Source organism: Branchiostoma belcheri, unplaced genomic scaffold (assembly GCF_001625305.1).
Source record: "Branchiostoma belcheri isolate BF01 breed outbred unplaced genomic scaffold, Haploidv18h27 scaffold54, whole genome shotgun sequence".
Classification (NCBI taxonomy): domain Eukaryota; kingdom Metazoa; phylum Chordata; class Leptocardii; order Amphioxiformes; family Branchiostomatidae; genus Branchiostoma; species Branchiostoma belcheri.
The window spans coordinates 239,066-261,254 of NW_017804176.1; the positions used below are offsets into that span (position 1 = coordinate 239,066).

At 40.3% G+C, this 22,189-nt stretch overlaps 2 protein-coding genes across 2 annotated transcripts; both read right to left on the bottom strand.

Annotated features, from left to right (window-relative positions):
* Nucleotides 1–1,613: 1,613 nt before the first annotated feature.
* On the bottom strand, nt 1,614–6,582 carry LOC109481057 (leucine-rich repeat-containing G-protein coupled receptor 4-like). The gene is made up of 7 exons (XM_019783531.1): nt 6,511–6,582; nt 5,818–6,026; nt 4,613–4,788; nt 3,427–3,621; nt 2,843–3,000; nt 2,416–2,546; nt 1,614–2,012 (listed from the first exon to the last, which is right to left on the bottom strand). Exons 1-7 carry the CDS (start codon nt 6,580–6,582, stop codon nt 1,805–1,807), a joined length of 1,149 nt encoding a protein of 382 aa, XP_019639090.1. The 3' UTR covers nt 1,614–1,804.
* A 1,660-nt stretch (nt 6,583–8,242) lies between these two features.
* LOC109481194 lies at nt 8,243–20,474 on the bottom strand. The gene is made up of 15 exons (XM_019783722.1): nt 20,265–20,474; nt 19,512–19,743; nt 18,678–18,917; nt 18,073–18,521; nt 13,808–14,141; nt 13,349–13,555; nt 13,053–13,151; nt 12,626–12,798; nt 12,332–12,524; nt 11,979–12,185; nt 11,652–11,820; nt 11,385–11,502; nt 10,814–11,134; nt 10,379–10,591; nt 8,243–10,031 (listed from the first exon to the last, which is right to left on the bottom strand). The coding sequence occupies exons 2-15, from the start codon at nt 19,738–19,740 to the stop codon at nt 9,762–9,764; spliced, it is 3,222 nt and encodes a 1,073-aa protein (XP_019639281.1). The 5' UTR covers nt 19,741–19,743; nt 20,265–20,474; the 3' UTR covers nt 8,243–9,761.
* Between the last annotated feature and the right edge of the window lie 1,715 nt (nt 20,475–22,189).

Sequence of the window (22,189 nt, forward strand, 5' to 3'; positions counted from 1 at the left end):
CCCCCTCTCTCTATCACTCTCTCTCTCTCTCTCTCTCTCTGTCTTCAGTTTGCATTCACCACAAAACCAGAGGTTTGACGGGTGACCAGTTGCCGACGGCCTGTCCTGTGTCGCTTCAGCGGGCCTGTGTGGCTAGACAAACAGGCGTCACCTAGAGTTTCACGCAAGCATTGCAGCTAGTATGGCGTTGCTAGGAGCTAGGCCTTTGTCTGCTACCAACCAGTCGCATACATACAAATATGTAGGTTACATCGTGCTTCGCATATCTGGAGACTAGAATGCAAGTCATGGTAATTTTTAGCTATTTCATGGGAAAGCTAATTTGGCAGATAGACCTTCGAAGCTATAATTGTAGGAAAGGACGCAACGCCTTTCCCTAATCCTTTTGTGATTCGCATTGTAGAGTATAGCTGGATATAACCTATTTTTATGGTTAAACTTTCTACACTCAACAAAAGCAATATATTCAATCTCTTTATATATTTTATTAAGATTCTCCTGACACTTTTATGTATAGGAACACGTTTCCAAGAGTGTGATTCGGCAAATTCATTGCGAAAAGGATTGAGACGTTGAAGACATATGTTCCTATTATCAACATTGTGTCCGTCGGAACCAAGGCTATCTATCAGGATTTCGGGTTGATCCGCTTCATTGTGAAGAGATATGGACCATTCGTGGTAACTATCCCAGGATAAGGATGACTTGTGGGCCATAGACTGCTTCATTAGGGAGGAATATAGATCGACTCGTCATGTCTGCTTAAATCTAAGGATGATAGGCACGCGAAACTTATGGCCGTGTTTTCTGACAATGAAAGGCTCAGTTTAAAGCAAGTCTACGGGGGTATTTTTCAGTGTTCCACAGAACGTACACGTATCACGCCGTATGGTGAATGCACTACCAATAAATGTTAACTTACAGACATCAGAATCATGGACACATGCGACTAAGACTAAGGAAGGTGTCAAAGAGTTTATTGCTCTACAGAATACTTTGTACAAAAGTAGATAGGTGTCAAACATTGATCGTGGATATTCATGGTACGTCATGGTACATGGTACAACAAACATAAATTGCGAGGAATTTTCCAATGATGAGGTGATATTTTCTCCCCAACAGGTTACGATTACAAATCAGGATTTTTATTCTCCTCCGACTTTTTCAAACATTCATAAAGAGAATATTTTAAAACACACAGCGAGTATATTTTAGAACTCTGCTGAACTGCCAGTCTTCTGGAACCTAATATGCAAATGTACATCCAGGCGTATTTACACTATATGTCACGAGTATGGTTTCAGCTTAACATGGACAGATATTTACACATAGCAGCATTTAGTGTCAAGTGATATAAAAACATTAGATGCCAGAAATATCGAGTGAATATGCCAACGTTATCATTGCTACTGGTTACCAGTGCATTTCAAAACACGGATTCGCTCGTTTCGGGGCACAATCTACAATTAAAAGTACAAATATGTCCTCAAGGTGCGTTTCGACAGCTAGATAGTAATCGCTTTATGAACACAACACACAGGAGAATTAATTTTCAGTTCAACGTGGGAAGATTTCTGTCCGGCCATCCAAAAGCATGTCTTACAATTGCCGTATATTTTAACAAGTACAGGTTTTGTCAAAGTTTGGGATTTCCATATGGAAAACACAACAGGTATATCTTGAGGGGTGGCATGATGGTGGCAACAGTACTCGTTTTAAGTATCGTGCGTTGAATGTAATAACAGCAAGAGGCAGTTAACACTGAGGTAAAGACAGCTATTCTATCTATGTACATTGACGGGAATCATTTCTCTGTAACCTTCAGGATTGCAAGAATGATGCAGACGACCGCCATGACAGGATCGCATCCAAACGTAACTGCCGTGCTGATGGGACATAAGGCGTCCTCGGCCAGATGGCTGATGTTCATGGAGAGGATGTCTGTCCCTCTCAGGTCCAGCGGGTCCATACACTCCACACCGGGGAACCCCGTGTCGTTCACAAATGCCAATCTGGGTAAAAAGGAATAAAAAATTATGTTCTTACTTAACCAATAGGGCGTAAAGCTGAAATTGTTCCCACTCGAAAACCTTACAGACTTGAAAAAAAGACTTACTCCTCCTACATAGATATATAAAGGTATATATACCATAATTATCACAATTATAACGTTATTACAGAGGTATGAAAATTTCTTAAGACAGTGAGATTAGTCTATTGTAAATCTTATTCTTTAAGCTTTTAATTTTTATCTAGGTCTTCTATTTTAATCAGTAGCTACCAAAACGAGTTGCTTCTGACAGTGTTAAACCTTTATATCAAAAGCTGTACTTACATACACAATTTGTGATATAAATAGTGACTGTAAATGAACGCAAGTTACTTGTTTTTGATGAGTAAAACTGAATGTCTGACCTATGTGTGTTGTTCTGTAGATACAGCACAAACTCGAGAAGGTCGTCACAGCAGCCCCACGGGTTGTCGTTCAAGGTCAGGTTTTCAAGTTCGGTTAACCTCCACAGTTCGAAACCAGGGAAGTCTCTCAACTACATAAAAAAAGTTATCCGGTAAAGCTACAGAATGCCATTCAATGTGCTTGAGGACCTACTTGGAACACTTTTTCTCCGATTCACCGCAAGAGTCCCTTGCAAAAGAACTAAGACAATTTGCTATAGATAGCGTAGTAGCTAGGTGTAGCTCATTGCCACATTACATACTGTGACCACTAGATTTATTTTGTTGACATAAATCACTCTTGTTCTTGACTGCGTCAACTGTTTTTATGTTATAATTGGTCAATGAAATTTTATTCAATTATTCAACAGTGTTGATCGTCCATTACCTCATTGTTGTGCAGGTAGAGCACTTTCATGTCGGGGTGGAAGGAGTTGTTGTGTACCAGTCGGATGGAGTTGTTCTGCAGGTAAACATACGACACGGAGAAGGGGAAGGCCTCGTAGTTGGGTAACGCGTGCTCGGGAACTTCGGTGATCTGGTTACCTACGACAAGATGAAATATATGAAGTAACTACGTTTAAATTACGAAGTGAAATATAAAACTTTTGCTCTGTTTTGCTTCTTCTTTTCTAAGCAGAAAGGTAAATGACCTGGACTCCATAGACGACTGTCACCATGGTAACCGGTGCTTTAGCAGACACCTCATGGTGTTGGATTACATCATGTAGCAAGTTGCAGGACAGAGTTTGACTGGCTGGACACCATACACTAGTATATACGAATGTGCTTGAGTAAGAACAGATCAGTAGCTAGACCTTCCCCATGTGAAGGAAAATATCAGACATTTGCTTTGCATATGATACCTTTCTGTCTTTTTTAACGCATACCTCGTAGGATCATTGAAGCAATGCGGTCTAAAACAGTTACTGTAGAGTTACAAACATTTGGAATATTTCTGGCTTTTCGTACCTTCCAAGTTCACAGTAATAACGCTGTTCAGTGTCGACAAAACAGGAAATGTTCTAATCCTGTTGAAGCTCATATCCAAGGTTCCGTTGATCACGGGTGCAGTTCCTCGGAAGGCCTCTAGGTGGACCTCTTCGATGAGGTTGTTGGACAGGTCCAGTGAGAGGAGACCGTTGTTGATTACTCCGAAGAATGCATCTATGATGGTAGACAGAAATTATGTTCTGTGAATCCATTTTATAATGATAGTTTATAAACATGATAACTGTTTATTTGTTAGCATGTTCTTTCAATTATCAGAGGGCCGAGGGCTAAGTGCAAGATAACAGTAAAAATGATAATAGGTAATGCTAATGCTACTTTGGATTTAGTTATTGTTGAGTTTGATTTCTTTTCTGTGTACAGTGGAGTATCAAATGGCCGACATTTTGCGATATGAATGAATTGGGGTGGGGTGTTGATAGAATTTCATATATGAACCCGTATAGCTCTATATTGGTAGAGAGAACTGGAGCATGCATGCCCTCATATAGGAACGCATCTCAAAACACTGGCAGGGAGAATACTTGTGTAGAGGACCGTTCAGGTCAGCGCTCTGGTTGTGCATGATTACGGCTGTTCAAGTTTAGTCATGGCACGACGCATGTGTGCTACGCTTGAAGAACTTACTTGATGAGTTATGCTCACAAAGACGGTACAAAGAGACTCTCAAGGCGACTACCTACAAATGTAATTTGTAATGTCGTACACCGGACGCTGTGTTCCATAAATCCACTACAAATGTTGAATAGTCAAGAGCTATGATAAAGAGACTGTTTGCATAGGATTGAAGTTCTAGACCAATTGATATATCTACCGACCAAAATTGGTAACATCCCGGTAGGATGATAACGAACGTTGTTGTGCCGAAATATTAGCCTAGAGGGGCAGTAGCTACAAACAGGCGGCGAGTGTGGCATATCTTACAGCTCGTTACAACGCCTATGATGGCTTGAGTATCCTTGCGCCATACTCGATTTTGATGTCGTATAATTTTCAAGCAGGCTGTGAACGACCAAACTGCTATTAAAAAAGGGTCGAAGAAACTTTTTATCAACAAAACATCTGTACAACACATGCAGGACTATCCTAAAAATCCCCTTAGTTTGTACAACGATCGTGCGACGAATTGACACCACCAGGTCCTTACTTGCTAGTATGTTGGTGATCTTGTTGTGCTGTAGGTTGATGTTGAGCAGCCCCGGTAGGCTCCCGTCCTGCAGCACGGCGGGGACGGAGGTTAACACGTTATAGGACAGGTCCACGGTGTGGAGACCCGACAGGGTGAAGACGTTCGCGCGGTAAAACGCCGTCTCGTTCACGGTACTACAGGTGGGAAAAGAATTCTAGGAATTCAGCATCAACCTGGCATTAAGTATTCTAACTTTCAATCATTATCTATCATTTGTAGCGTTGGGAGAATGACAGGGATGAGACAGAATACGACCGGTTTCGATTACTTTATTCGCCTTTCTCAAGATTGACAGAGATCGGACCGCTCCTCCTTTTACACCTTTTCTGTGGCTCTCTAGTGCAGGGCGCTCTGCTCGAGTTTAAGAGTTTCAATCATTATCTATGTAGTAAACTAGCAGTAGTAGACTGGTTTAATATTTCTCAACAAGATATATAACGTTACATGCCTCCTGGTAGCTTTATTGGGGGGCTGAATTTCGAGGCTATTTACAGAAGTGTCAGTCAATAAAATAATTATACATTAACTGTTGTCATCAGTTAACAAAGAACGGTAAAATTGACTTATTCAACATTAAAAATTCTAAATGAAACTCTATGGAATTCCAGCATGTATTTTAGGGTCTACTGTACAAATGGCTATGCTATAATGTTGTGATTAGTACTGTTAGGTTTAACATGTACGTCGGGCAGGCGCTCAACCATGCACAACCCACATTCACAACCTTTCATCCATTGATCTTTTCTATATTTTTCCAATCATTGTAGGTACGCACGGTAGTAAAAGACATGACTTTACATGCCCCAGAACATCCACAGACCCTTCTTAGTCTATGTTTTGGACAAAAGTACACACACGCCATTGTTCATCCAACATGTCCGGAGACACGGATTACAGGGTCCGCTGGGTACAGACATGCCTGCCGTGACATCTGGCAAGTAGGCCCTGCATGCATTATCCCACCTTTAGGACCTTAGAACTTTATTGAATAGAGTGATTCCTGAATTGTGTTGCAGTTTACATGTACATACAATTTGATTACTTCAGCATCAACAGATAAACAATAAAATGTGATCAGTCATCCCTAAAATATTGTACCCATGATGTAGTGACATAAATATACATCTAAAAAGAGTAAGACATGTTAACATACAAATACACACCTGACGTTGTTATGTTGAAGGTCGAGAACAGTGAGACTGAGAAGAGTGGCGAAGGCGTCAGGGGGGAGGGCGGAGATGTTATTGTAGCTCAGGTCCAGTACGGCGGTGTCTGTGGGGATGTTTGCGGGGAGGGTGAGGAGCTGCAGGTTGGTGCAGTTGACAGTGGTGTCGGCACACGCACACTGACTCGGACATGCTTCAACAACCGACTGGAGAAAAAGAGACATAAACTGTTTTACTCTTTCATATTAACGTGTTTCAATGCTACATAACACCAGAAATGACTAACATTACATGTACAACCTTATTATGACGACACTGTTTTAGAGTGTTAGACTACATGTATGCTCCTGTATCTTGTATTTGTAAATGACTGCCTCATTCAACACACCCCTCCCAACCCACTGACCTCTGACAAAAACGTTTGGCATATACCCAAAACTAATACATGTAAATCACCGCAAAGACAACACTACAGCGGGTCACTTTTATTCTGCGTCTTTCATTTGTAACATATGACATTTCATACCTGTTCGTTTAGTCTTTGACTACATTGTCTTAGTAAGTTGATGTAAAACTATCGTCTGTAAATTTACACACCCTATGTTTCTACACTCTAATCCACATATTCTACCAGCTCAATCGCACTGGCACTAAGCAAAGAAATATCATAAGAAAGGAAGTTTACCGTACCAATGACGACGTCCACACCAGGAACAGAACGGACAGCATGTCGATTTTACCGTACAACGTCACATACGCCATCTTGGATGAGTCCCAGAGACACGTCCTGTCGACAGATTTGCCGGCGTCGTCTTTAGTTTAAAACCAGACCGTGCTGTCGTGAGGGACAAACAACACTTTGTATACACCGTTACCAGGTGCCAATGAGAAACCAGCATTACTCGCCACGACGTGGTTCACTTTAAGCTATGTTTCTGCATAGAGAACCACCAACCATGCAGGACTAGCCTCTTATCTTTTGTCGTGAGGAAATCACGAGTAACGTAAATTCTGACCTAATCCGTCAATTCTTCAGTATATTACCACCAGTATAATCTAAACAGCTATCTTTCACGTCAAACCTTCAGTTAATGATGGACGAATGTTTATGGATTGGAAAGATTTGTTTTGTGCCTTTTATGGAAATATGTCAATATTTTGGATCATAAATTCCTTCTGTATTTACTATTATATATATGTGTGTGTGTGCCGATGAAATGCCTCGTATATGATTCATTCATCTCCATCGGCTGTCAAACACCCTTATTCCCTTATGTATGTATGTCTTATAGCCTCTATACTATATCATTCCCCGAAGTGTAGACTTTGTAGTGACCCAGTCCTAAGCTTAAGGAGTGCACAAATATTTTGTCTGCAGTGCCGCAGTGTGTGACATCTACGACGCCCACAGTGACAATAGATCGGATCGAAAATCCTTACAAGTCCCCAACTTACCTTTAATTACTAGTACGGACAGCTGAAATCTGGGAGAATTCTTCTTCCTCGTCTGTTGACACTACTTGAGCAGTGGACAAGGACGATTTTCAGTCCTCCACTCCGACCAGCTCGCACTTACGCACTATGAACATGTTTGCCCAGGTATGTAACCCAATATGCTGTGCACTGGAGCAGCGCCTTTCTATGGGTGAACTATTCAGGACCCCTCATGACAAGCCTTGTACAAACACTGCAGGGAAATGGAGCCCTTCGGGCATACACGATCCATGGCCGGTTACACAAAACAACTAGTTTACGGTGACAAACGCTTAAAATAGAACGATAGGGTCATTCTTGTCAACGTCATCCTGGGCCTACGTCATAAGTCTTGGAGGGTGTGAAATAAGGGGTAAGTATAGTAAGAAATGACGCAATCATTGGACTGTTCTAGCCTGGGTACCATCCTGGTTAGTTTACGTCCACTCCCACAGTCGCTCCCACCTACTAAAAGCGTCGGAAAATTTAGGACTTCGCTGTCTTCGAAAGCGTGGTTGTCGACGTTTTTAAACAATGTTCTCCTACACATATAAGTTTGCATTTCAGTACTAGTATTACTGCTTCATATCTAGTAATATATATCCCTAAATATCATGTTTTTAAAAATCCCGGATTTATCTTACCATGCGAATTTATGTGAAATAGCATTGCTGTACTGATTTGTCTAAGTACATCCCGAGTACAAGGGAGACTAGTTAATACATCAATTATATCTAAAGAAGGCCATATGCACACTTTCTGTTGTACCATTCCCAATTACAGTATCCTGTCCAAATATATCTCAGGCCTCTCTATATGACTAGACATTGACAATATGACATGTATAAATACTGTAGGAAGGGTAAAAAAGAAGACACGTAGTGATTTATACGAGTGTTTTATTCATTACGCAAGTGCAAGATGCAAGTGCAAGTCAAACTCTTGCTTGAGTATGATACGTAAACATTAGTACATGTCATTTCTACTTGATATTCCTAACAATTAAGGCACATCAAGACAGGCACAGATGAAATTTAACCGTTCTGTGATAGTCATCATTTCTGTCATTTGCTATTTTTATAGTCTGTTACATTAGCCATTACGAAAGTGTAAGTCTAACTGTTGAATATTATAATATAACATCATGGCCTAGAGGACAACGAGTGCATTTGATCAAAAGATACAATTGCAACGGCAGAAGAATTACAACAAACAACGCCTCCTCTAAACAAAGCTTGCCAAAAGCTACACAAAACCTCATAAGCTGTCATCAATGAAATACTGTGTAAAATAAACGCCATTATACACACCATAACAGAAGTCAGTTCAAACTCAAAGAGAATTAGCAAAATGTCTGCTTAAATGACTTTCTCTGCTTAAATGATTTCCTCTGCTTATCTAATGGCCATGTCTCGCAAGCTGGATTATGTTACAAGGTATAAGTCTTAAAGTGATAAGAAATTAAACATAATAACATTATGGCAACAACATTTGATCAAAAGATACAACGGCATAATAATTACAACACACAATGACTCCCCTAAACAAAGCTTGCCAAAAACTACACAAAACTTCATAATCTGCGAGCATGAGTACCTCTTCCAGTCTAAAGACCGCAACGCAAGTCAAGACGCCAGAACGGCGTAAAATCCGGTTGCAGACGAAGCTTGCAAACTTCAGTTAAACTGATATTATAACTTTAGACAGTTAACCATAGACTTCCAAGCAAAGTACAGACTGTAACCAATAATTTGATGTACAGCATTGTTATATTCCACGTGTAATAGTCAGAATAAAGTTTAATTATCTTCGCAGAAGGAAAACACTGTTTTTGCTTTGAGTGTGATATAGCTCTCTTCTTTAAGCTAACAGTTGGTAAATAGAATGATATCAATCATTGATGTCAATTTATCACATTATGAAAAGCTTCACATTTTAGTACATGTTCACAATACTTAACATGGTTTATTAAACATCAAAATAATGCCATTCCAAATACATTAATGTCAGACAGTGATTGTCTTCTCCTCATCGATCATTACCATACAAAGCAATCAACATTGCTCTGTGATATATCAATTTTTCAATATAGCCTTTATTCCATTTAGTAAATGTTCACAAAAATATAACTTTACTAGGTCTATTCAATCTCAAATTATTATCATGCCAGATATAAGACACGTGATTGTCTTCTTCTCAGCATTTTCTGTAATATTCTATTTTGTACCATTTGTTCCATTTTGGGCCAATTATGCAAAAGCTAATGATACAGAAGAGATAGAACTGTGAAAGGAGTAAATATGCTGCATTTACTCGCAAAAGTAGCTTCTGTAGCCTGTTCTGTTCCATATGCAGGAAAGCCGAGAAAGGTCTCAGTTCTGAAAATCTAAGACTTTAGATCTGAAAATCTTTAGATCTTTAAATCTGATCTTTAGATCTTTAAATCTGATCTTTAGATCTGAAAATCTTTAGATCTTTAAATCTGAAAATCTACATGTAAGCCCCTTCCCAGCTGCCTGTTCGTTGACAGCCCTGCTCAGCTCAGGCTCGTCCTTCTCGAACACGTCATACGTCACCAGCCAGTCCCTGATCCACCGCCTGACGTCATCAACTCCCATCAGCCCCACGGCGCGCATCTCCGTGCTGCACGACACGAAGTCGGTGAAGAAGATGTCCGAAGGTTTCACGTCCAGCACCTCGGAGAAGTCGGCACGGAACTTGTCTGTGTTTTCCTGGGTCTGAGATGGAAAAGAGAAAACGATACATGTAAGGATGCGTTCTGTGATCCAACTGATTCAACATTATTGTACTTCAGTGTTGATAATTATGAGTTATACAATGTATTATTGTAAAGATCGAGCCAAATTGTTTGAAATGACGTTGTAGATGCTAACTTATTAATGACCCTACTAAATGATTTATGTTATTGTAAACAAGCATTGAAATTCAGCCTTGTACGTCACGGCTGCCAGTCATACTGTTGTTGATACAAATAAACTAATAAACATTAACCATGCAAATTAGAATTCGAAAGTGAAGTTCCTTTGATGCCTGCCATATAAAATATTTCACCATAACGGCATACCTTAAACGCATCAGGAAATCGTCCACATTGGTTGATGCAGATCACGAAGGTGCAGCCAAAGGCCTTGACCTTGTTGAGTTGGTCAATGTTTATCTTACTGGGATCACCGGTGAACGGCATGACGAGGATGAAGAAACTGGCCAGTCCCCCACAGTGGTTCACCAGCGTGGCTACCTGAGTATCAACTGTGGTTGTGCCAGGAAAGTCTACAATCTGCAAATCAAGATGATGGGAAAGTATTTAGATGATACATTTCTGCAAAAATGTAGATACACACATACACATGCATCTCCTTGCTGCAAGAGCATAGACACGTTGTTGATAGAATTGCATGGGTCGTTTGTAATGGCTATTGGATACCCTGTCAGGACTTTCCAAGTGACTACAAAGTACAAATTAAACGTGTATTAGTCATGTATGATTTGAAGTTCTTACCACCATCCTCTCTGTGCCCCTCGCCTTGTAAAGCACGGCTGTTTTGGTGTGCTTCTGGAAGCCGATGTCTTTCACCTCCTCCAGTCCCCAAAGCGTCTTGATGAGTGTCGTCTTGCCTGCATCTTGCGGCCCGATCAGACCCACGAAGCAAGTCTTCATGAGCAGCTGACGGAGCCGGAACAGGTCACAGGTCATCTGGCAGCGTCTCACCGCCTCCTGTTGGGACCCCTTAGTTGCTGTGCCTAGCTTCTTGCCCCAAGTAGTCTTGAATGGATGAAGTTTTGCAATGTAGTCAAAATCTTTATCAAGACATCCAAGCATCTGAAAGAAGGAAACATTACTGTCAAGTACCTTCTAGACACATGAAATGCTGTGTTTGAGATAGATAATTGCCATTATTATCATCAACAGCATGCTCTTTAAGGTATTAATCATTGTACTCAATGACAATGTAAATACTACGTGTATCAGCAGAAACCACACCTATTAGCATATAGAGGCAATGTTGTAACCATACTAGGCCCGGTGTAAAGCTCTGGTACAAAGCTAAACACTTTCATTTGTAACCCACCTCATACTTGGTCATGAGAGCTGATTCCAGACTGTACACATCGTCATCCAGTGCCCTGTCACGGATTGAGTTCTCCTCGTTGACATCCTGCACAGATGGTAGCTCCTCAATCAGAGTCCTGCAATAAGGTATAGGTATAGTGATGTTCATACTTATGTCCAGATTATATTTACTGGGCAGTGGATGATTTATATTTACAGAAATTCAGAAAAGGAAAGTCAAACTAAGTTGTGGAATTAGTTCATTTGATTCTCAACCTGCTCTTACTTGAGAACACCCTTGTAATTCCTTTCCACATTGGTGAAAAATTCCTGATACTTCATGTTGCTGAAAATGCTGGCTCCGGACGCTAGGAGACCAGCGACGGCCGCAGCTATAGCCTCCCCTCCCGTCATACTGATCGCCAAGGCACCAATGTAAGCAGCACCAGCTCCACCTTGGTTGAGAAAAGAAAAGAGTCTATAGTCAGCGACTGAAAAAGGTTTTCACACGAGCATGTACACATGCTATTTACTACTGTATTTGCCTGTGTTGCGAACGGGCTATAGAAATTGAAGTGGGAAGGATTTCTTTCAACTTGAAGACAAGTCTTACCTGTGACTACCACACCAGCCACCGCTGTAAGCCCGAGCAGCGTTCCCAGCACCCAATCCTTAAGACCCATAGGGTACGTCACCTTTAGATGGTTCCCGACTTCGGCCACAATTTCACCCACCACCGGTCCCAGCTTCTCATCCTGAAGGTCCGCTAGGCCACCAGATAAAGCAGCTGCCACCATGTCGAATAGTTCTGGGTTTTTACCTAAACATGTACAGGGCAAGAAAATCTTTCTTTGAACACTAACAAAGGTAAGAAAATAGAAACAAGACGATTAGAAAGAGACTGAAGGAATGTGGCTAATTTTAACGTCCACCTTAATGAATAACTTGGCTTGTCCAATAACTAACCATTTCTGACGGCATGTCTACCCTTATCAAGCTTGTCCAGGTACGACATCATGGCGTTACTCCTAAGTTCCTTTTGTCGGCGGGATTCCGGCATCATCATCACTGTTGCCAAGCAACGCTGTGTTGCCTTGATGAGGAGTTCTGGCCTCAACTGCCCAACGGCTAGCTGACCCAGTGTACAGCCCTTCAGTTCCTGTAACGTACACAATGTAAAGTGCTTAATATACTTTGTCAACTTGAATGGAATCCAACAGATCATATAATGTAGGTTGACACTTATACAATAAACATTACCTTGACTTCTTCTTTCGTGGTATGATGCTGGATTTCCTCAAAGTGAGTTCTAACCGTGATGGTGGGAAAAGGGTCGAATGCCCCATCAGTAAGGTAACACTCCAAGAGAACTTGCCGGGAGCTTTTGAAGTTCACAGTGACCGGTTCCCTTCTTGTCTTGTCATACGGAATACCTGAACAATAAACGAGTGAGATGATTATGTTGTCATCATCATCATCTATCCTTTTATTTTCTTCAGGCAAAATAGTCTGCTCCTTTTGATTGTGGTATTGTATTAAGTGTTGTATTGATTAAAAAGGCTCGTCAGGTCAAACATGTATCACGTATCTCTGCTTCATGTTTTATTGTCCATTTATTTGTGACAGCATCATTTATGCCACACATTATAATAGAGTCAACAATACATTATACGCAAGTGATATTTACCTGTGAAAGGATCTTCCGATGGGAGGATGAAGAAGTCTAGGTTTTCACCATCAATAGTCACCAACAACTTCCCATTATCCTTATCACCTTCCAGGCTTGCTAAGAGAACCAAAGAAATGGGTTTACTTCAGTCAAAGTATTCTCATGAATTGCTTCAACTATTTTTCACACTTGACACCGGGAAAGTAAATAGTAAATTGATCAGAAAGGTTTGTCACAATATTCAGTGTTCAATTCTACCAGTAGTGCAGCCACCCCAATTCATTGTATCCAAAAGTATATTAAGACTCACGTACCAATACTGACAAGGGAAACTTTGTTGACGTGTGGTGGAAAGGCTGTTTCCATGGAGATGTTCCGTTGAATCCATACCTCGGGGGCAAAGCTGTCAACTACATCGCAGACTGGAGCTTGTGTGAGGACTGTGTCGTACTCCTTTCTGGTTGAGACATTGTAAAAGGCAGTTGCATAGCACACAGCCTTGTGTTCGTGTATCATCTCCGCTGAAGGAAAAAGAGAAGCAAAATGTATAACGTCAAATTGTGCTATGTGCATAGTGTTGCATGTTATATGCAAAGTAAATTTTCTATATATTAAGTTCTTTCTACATCTATATGCCAATGTTTAGTACCTTGACCAGTAGACAGGGCTTTTAAGATGAGTAGAAACCATCCAGGAACATGATGCATAACCATGCCTACATGTAATTACCGAACACGACATGCAAATGCTTTGTGTATTTCCAAAGTACTCACGAGTGAGGCGTCCACTGTCTGTTATGAACCTGTTGATCTGACGTTCCTCTCGTGTATAGCCTTCCTTCCATGTTGTGCGGAAACTGCCGGGAGCCTCATGGCACGTGATGAACATGTACCACCCTACAGGTCGGTAGATGGAGTTCAACTCCTGTAACGTAACGTTCTGTTCCCGTATCAGCCCGTCCAGTTCATCCATGGCACGGGGAAGCTGATCCAAAACGGTGCCAGCTGCAGCAGCGACACCCGCAACGACAGGGCCGCCAACTCCCGAGGACGCTATCTTCAGTACTGGGGTGAGCAATGGCCTTACGTCTTTGACGAACTTCCTCACCTGTACAGACATGGCAATGACACGAGAATACAGGTTGAACAATTATTAAGTTAAACTTATTACTATGATTTGGTTATCAGAAGCACTAGCTGAGTCATATACAAGTACTACACTACCAAAAATGCCAATCTTGTTTTTCTTCAGAGAAGAAAACTTTTCTTCCACTGAGAAAATTATTCTTCACCCAAGAAAAAAATCTTGTCCATGAGACAAGAATTTCAAGAAACTGCATTTTAGCATATTTTTCTTGTGGTAAGATTTCTTTTCTTATGTATCTTGAACTAAATATCCTTAGAATATTATTCTTGCAGTAAGAATTTCTAAGTTTTCTAGAAAACAATTCTGTACACAAGAAAAGATTTCTTGAACTAAGATCTAACTCTTCTTGTAGCAAGAAAAATATTCTCCCCACAAGAAAAGATTTCTTGAACTAAGAGCTAACTGTTCTTGTAGCAAGAAAACCATTCTGCCCACAAGAAGAGATTTCTTGAACTAAGATCTAACTCTTCTTATGGCAAGAAAACCATTCTGTACACAAGAAAAGATTTCTTGAACTATGAGCTAACTGTTCTTGTAGCAAGAAAACCATTCTCCCCACAAGAAAAGGTTTCTTGAACTATTATCTAACTCTTCTTGTGGCAAGAAAACCATTCTCCACGCAAAGAAATATTTCTTGAACTAAGATCTAACTGTTCTTGTAGGAAGAAAACCATTCTCCCCACAAGAAAAGACTTCTTGAACTAACATCTAACTGTTCTTGTGGCAAGAAAACCATTCTGTACACAAGGAAAGATTTCTTGAACTATGAGCTAACTGTGCTTGTAGCAAGAAAACCAGTACCATTCAAGAAGAGATTTCTTGAACTAAGAGCTAACTGTTCTTGTAGCAAGAAAACCATTCTGTACACAAGAAAAGATTTCTTGAAATAAGAGCTGACTCTGTTCTTGTAGCAAGAAAACCATTCTGCCCACAAGAAAAGATTTCTTGAACTAAGATCTAACTCTTCTTATGGCAAGAAAACCATTCTGTACACAAGAAAAGATTTCTTGAACTATGATCTAACTCTTCTTGTAGCAAGAAAACCATTCTCCCCACAAGAAAAGGTTTCTTGAACTATTATCTAACTCTTCTTGTGGCAAGAAAACCATTCTCCACGCAAGGAAATATTTCTTGAACTAAGATCTAACTGTTCTTGTAGTAAGAAAACCATTCTCCCCACAAGAAAAGACTTCTTGAACTAACATCTAACTGTTCTTGTGGCAAGAAAACCATTCTGTACACAAGAAAAGATTTCTTGAACTATGAGCTAACTGTGCTTGTAGCAAGAAAACCATTCTGCCCACAAGAAGAGATTTCTTGAACTAAGAGCTAACTCTTCTTATGGCAAGAAAACCATTCTGTACACAAGAAAAGATTTCTTGAACTAAGATCTAACTCTTCTTGTAGCAAGAAAAATATTCTCCCCACAAGAAAAGATTTCTTGAACTAAGAGCTAACTGTTCTTGTAGCAAGAAAACCATTCTGCCCACAAGAAGAGATTTCTTGAACTAAGATCTAACTCTTCTTATGGCAAGAAAACCATTCTGTACACAAGAAAAGATTTCTTGAACTAAGAGCTAACTGTTCTTGTAGCAAGAAAACCATTCTCCCCACAAGAAAAGGTTTCTTGAACTATTATCTAACTCTTCTTGTGGCAAGAAAACCATTCTCCACGCAAAGAAATATTTCTTGAACTAAGATCTAACTGTTCTTGTAGGAAGAAAACCATTCTCCCCACAAGAAAAGACTTCTTGAACTAACATCTAACTGTTCTTGTGGCAAGAAAACCATTCTGTACACAAGGAAAGATTTACTTGAAATAAGAGCTGACTCTGTTCTTGTAGCAAGAAAACCATTCTGCCCACAAGAAAAGAAATACAATGTATATAGTGCTACCTAAATATAAAACAGACAATAATGTATAGCAACAAAATGTTATTTTGAAAAGCATTTGGACAGTATAGAGATGTTTATTATCACATTGATTTTTGTACAATGTATCTAATTAAAAATATAAAATCAGTCCATCAACATTCTTGGAATGGAAACAGTTTAACAGTAACTTTCAAAATATTATACGATGTAACTAACAAGCCATTATGATTTCAGAATACAGATCGTATTACATTCTGATCAGAAGCATATTCAGCAAAAACTGCAGTTTTCGCATTATAGAATTGGCAAAGTCACACCCTTTGGAAACCTGAAAAACAACAAGAAAGACCTGTGTTAGTTTGCATGCGAGCACTGAAGGCAACAAGTCAAAAGAGGATGCTAAAATACTATTTTTATTACTTGGAGTAAACAATTTAGAATTATATCATAAAGCACTGTAATAAACTTTACTATACAATACACCAGAGATATATGATTTGACTTTGAAATCAACCCCAATGGCGTTGTAACAATATTTGGGCTATGAAGTCTAAAAACAATGTCAACAGATCTTATAGGTGGGGAGGGGGGCGCACTTACCTTCAATCTGTTTGGTTTCATGCTTTTTCTGTTGCAAAGTTGGTTTCTTCAGCAAGCTGACCACGATCACCATTGCTTCACATGTACACAAGGTCCTTTTTGATTTCATTTTGACTTTAAATCTGACATGAGTCAGTAACTGACAAAAATAAGTAACCAGCGCGGCTCCCACATCTGACTTATGTTCAAAACCCCCTAACTGCATTCTGGGATTTGAATCAACCAATCAGGGGTTTAGAAAAGGTCACATGACAAGAAAAAACTAGAAAAAAGTTCTTACATCATCTTGAACATTACCAGGCAAAATAAGAATCATCTTTCTTAAACTTTCTGGTATTTTCTTAAATGTCGCTAAGAAAAACAAGAATGGTCTTTCTTAAACTTTCTAGGGAAGAAAATCAAGAATGTTTAAGAATATAATACTAGCCATATCTTCAGCCTAATCAAAGATCAATTTTATATTAGACTTTCTTGTTTTTTTTTTTCCTATCAGTATTTGTCAAGAAAGATAAGAACTTAATTCTAAGACTTGTATTTTCTTAAATGTTGCCAAGAAAAACAAGAATGATCTTTCTTAAGCTTTCTAGTCAAGAAAAACAAGAAACCTTAAGAAAGAAACACTAAGCAGAGCTTTATTCTAATAATAGATTTCGATAATCAAATTTCTTGCTTTTTCAATCAGTGTTTCCCAAGAAAGACAAGAACCATTCTTGTATTTTCTTAAACATTGCTAAGAAAAACAAGAATGGCCCTTTTCAATCATTCTCGGTAACATGAACTAGAAATTTTTTTGACAAACACAAGAAAAAAATCTTAAATCTGACCACTTTGATATCAGGTAAGAAAGAAATCTTCCATGGAGATTAAATAAGAAAATTTAACTAATTCTGAGGGAATTTTAAGATTAAAAGAATTTTAATCTTGTAACTTAGAACCTTCCCTAGAAATATTGTCTTTACTAAAGAAATTTCAAGATTACAAGAATTCTAATCTTGTAAGTTAGAATCTCCTCTAGAAATATTTCTTCACCGAAGAAAAATCAAGATTTAAAGAAGCCTATTTTAGAAAAATTATCTCCACTCAAGAAAAATGAGAAAATTGTTCTTGGTGCAAGAATGTAGGTATACAGAAAATTTATTTTTTTCTTATTTTTTTCTTATTATTCTCCCCCAAAGAAAAATTTTCTTCCCATGAGAAAATAAGAAAAACAAGAAAAAGCATTTTTGGTAGTGTATATGCTGGTAGTGGTAGCTACAGCTTTCCATGCAGCAAATGTACACTTTCTGTAGTTACTAATCTCCAAGACGATCATGCGATGGAAAGGCAGTAGACATTGACCAGATGAGTGTCCATTAGCCTAGGTGGCCAATGGATACTGCCTTGCCACCGTATGACCTGCCTGGAGATTAGTAGTTACCTTATCAGATGTTGTTGTCACAGCGGTTTGAACGGCTTCTGCCAGTCGGAGAATGCGTGGTATCGGGTCCTTCTGGTTCACCACGGTTAGTAGGCAGTCGGACAGATTCTCCTTCTCCACGTAGGAACGGAGACCCTCGTCCCCGAAGTACGGTGCTCCAAAAGCGATGGTCTTGATGTTGTCAGTGCGGAGTCCCCTTCTCTTCAGCTCCACCAGCATGTTGAGCGCGACGATATGTGACACGGCGCCGCCAAGGCTGTGTCCACACAGAACTATGCGGTGGTGCTGGTACTTCTTCAGGAAGGGGTCGACCGGGATAGAGGAGGCCAGCTCACGGAATCCGGCATGACACCGCCCACCCATTGCAGTCTGGCGTCCCTCAGGCCCGGCTGCTGCCAGCTGCTGCCAGATGGAACAGTCGGCCATCACATCCTCGAAGCTGCTCGTCCCTGAAATGATATATAAAATTCAATTGATATATCATTAGTGGACAGTATTTTCTTGCTTTCTTTGCTCTGAAAATAATATATTAACTATCCTGTTTATACCATATCATATGACAATACTGAGTGAATTTGACTTGACATTATATGATGGTAACGTACCCCTAAATGCAATGAAGACTTCATCCTTGGCCTCAGTCTCAGCTACCATATACGACACACGCCCATAGCAGGATACAGAAGTACTGCAGAAGTCATGGCTCTCCAGTTCTTTTGTCAGGAACTCTTGTACGGCGTCTGGTGTCTTCTCATACACGGCCTGACAGCACACCAATGCTCGCTGGATGTCCGCTAGCCGCAGGTTCTTTGGTTTAGAGGTGGGAATTGTCACATTGGCTGCCACTGTGTAACAGGTAAGATTATCACACCATAGGTCCGAGGATCTACACTATGAGATGTCACAATCATAATTCACAATACAGGATATTAACGTGGCCATTAGCTTAAAAGACGGAAGTGAAACTGTGAACTTCGATTTATACCAAGCATATAAAGAAAACAAAACGGATGAAAACCAAAAAAAAAAATCATTCCGTTTTTGATAACTAAATCTTTGACATGAAGGACGTATAAAAGCCACTGAAAATGAGAAGGCGTCTATTTTATTTCATGATCCGTGTTCTTCAATCAGTGATTGTGAATTATGATCATGATTATGAATGGCCAGTCAGCACCAAGGATGAGGCTGTTTGGCCTAACTGATAGCCAGATCGAGGGACAAGACAGGCTTATGCAGCCTTGCAGCTGAGTTATATCCACAACGAGCAACGATAGTAAGTTTTTAAGCATTCTATAGTCCCCTGCAACGCAACGTACTTTCGTCAAATATGGCCTTTTGTACACGAAATATCGATGGCCAACGATAGCATGAATTGTAAGACTGTCACTACTAGCTTTAATCAAATGACTACATGCAGCAATTTGTGACGCATTTACCTGACTGGGCAGCTGAGAACTCGTACTCGGCCCCCGGCTCCAGGTCAGAGTACGGTTCCTCGGGGCTCCCCTCGGCGAACACGACGTCCTGCGTGTCCGCTCTCGTCAGCAGCTGCGGAGGCTCCCTCAGCCCGAACACCAGCACAAGTCGGGCCGGTGTGGCATGTTTCAGCTGCAGAACCCTCCGCGTTCCGCTGCCAGTGTGCACAAACGTCGCCTTTTCTGTCATGTTCTGGAAAATGAAACCAGTATCACATCAAGGAAGTAGATTTACATGGCTACGGCACAACCCAGGCAAGTCATGTGTACGGTCAAAGGTGAGGGGTCATGCAGGGAATGTAACATTAAACATCTGATTTCCGTAGTCGCCTATATAGATGCAACATGGCGGATGCATGGTAATGTAAGATAGGCGTTGAAAACTAGATATTGGTGTTGTCTTATTTGTCGTAGGCAGTCGCTCTACTGTCAAACAGGCTGTAGGAAGCACCACCGACACGGATCTTATACAGGATTGTCCGTAGCAAGACAATGACTGTGCTGTACTTTGTATTGCACGTAACGTTACACGAGCAGATTGTCCCAACAATGCCCTCAGTTCTGCACGTTTGATGTATGTCACCGGTCCTTTACAGGAATATTATTAGGTCGACATGGCTGGTCGATTACAGGATTGTTGTAGAAAGCTCAAAAGAAGAAAAAAAACATTACACATAGAGGAGAAAGCATAGTATATACAAGTGGTAACCTTACCTCGTTTCTATAGGCTAGGAGAAATCGTTTTTCTGTGTGCGATATCGTGAAAACTTCAAAATGGCACTCACGAAATTAAAGAAAATCTTGCACAGATTTCATGGTTAAAAGGCTGATACGTCGGTTGCCAACACTTCCCAGAACTACGTTTCGGTACATTGACTATGAAACTATGATTCTGAGAAGTTGGTTTCGGTGCAGGGTATTCTCAGAAGGTGTCCGGTTGCTGAGTTGTGCTAGTTCAGCACACGTGACCAGCGTCAGGTGGTAGCCTTCCGTAAATACCTGATAGGTGTTGACCCAGTGTACGCCCCCTCGTGCAAAGATCAAATTAAAACATAGTCAGATACAGGGCATTGTTATCACTGGCACTGTAGTTAGTAACAAATTAGGAAAGAAAGTTAACAAGGCAGTAACGATGGGTAGGGTGTTTTTTCACATACAGACGTTCCTTGCCTATCCAGGTAATATGTTCATGATGTATTTAGACGTTCGAAATCCCATCGAAGATTGTAAATGCTTCTATCCCATTACATTTCGTTCATGATGTACATCTCTCTCAGCTATCTTCGTACCAAAAATGATGAAAATATGTTGTTCCTACCTGTACTTATCGGCTTTCAAAGATTTTGCCAGAAAGTCCCCTGCAGTTCCAGAACGAGCTGATAGGGGGACCAACCCCACACCACTTGACCCTTGACGTCCAAAGACTTACCAACACACCAAATATAATCACAATCTATAAAGGCGTTATGAAGTTATGCTGAGCAGAAAGTTGCGGAAACACACACGAAGTGCAGTGGAATAAGTTGGTGGGAATGTTATATCAACGGGCGCAAACGATGAAGAAAGGCGTGTAATATGAGACTGGCAGACGTTTTACAGAGCTGATTCAGTTTTCAATGGCTTTGGAGGTCGGGAGCTACTTACAGTCTGCACTTCCATACACAAAGATAACGTCAACACCAGGCGTCTCGATTGAGTGCACACACCAAGACCTCGGATCGCGGCTATGCAATGCCATACAAAATACATTGCAGTCCTTTCAAGCAGAAAGTTTTTGGTTGGGGATTTCTCGTTTTCATTTACAAGTGAGCAGCATTGCCTTAGTTAATAGTCCAACGATACGAGAAGCCAGAGGTATGTCGAAAACTGCAGGATGGCGTTTAGCAGAAGTTGCCAGTCCATAGATCAGCATATCCATTCTCCCTACTATACTAGACCCTCCTCATCGACGAAAACGACCAGCCCCCAGGGTTTTGCTAGGTGAGGCAAATAAGGTAAATAACTGAAAACCAGTTCCGGCATAGCACATCTGTGGTAAGTAGTATTTAGTTGTTTTAACTGGGATAACCTGAAGGAAAGGCCGATGTTGAAGTACTGTCATATTCATATGTCATTCTAGAATTCTACATGACGTTCCCTTGAAATAAGGACAGTTGTCCTTAGGCTGCCAAATATGCACAGCGAACCGGTTGTTCTAGTTAGTTACCCTTCTACCTGCGCCATATTGAACCGCAAATATCTATATCTGGGAAGGAACGCTCTATTCTAGTATTGTTTTGGGTGGTTGGTTACAGTTAGAGTTTTATATATATATACACGAACCATGACAAGTTGGTATTGTATCATTTCTGAGAGCAGTACCAGGGTTCGTGTTCAGATGAATCGATGCTTTAAAGCGATCAAAATTTTAAAGGTCATGATCAAGTGCAAAAACAAAATTTTTAATTTGTTTGAATGATGTCTTTTGGTGGGGAATATGATCAACTGATATGTCATGCAAATGAGGATCTATTTGCATAATCAGGGGGAATAATCTATGAATCATCAGCCATAAAAGTTAACATCATTTGCCAAAGGTATGAGGTCTTGAAAATCTAGTTGTACTATGTATGATGAAATGTTGTTTGGTGTTTGTTAAG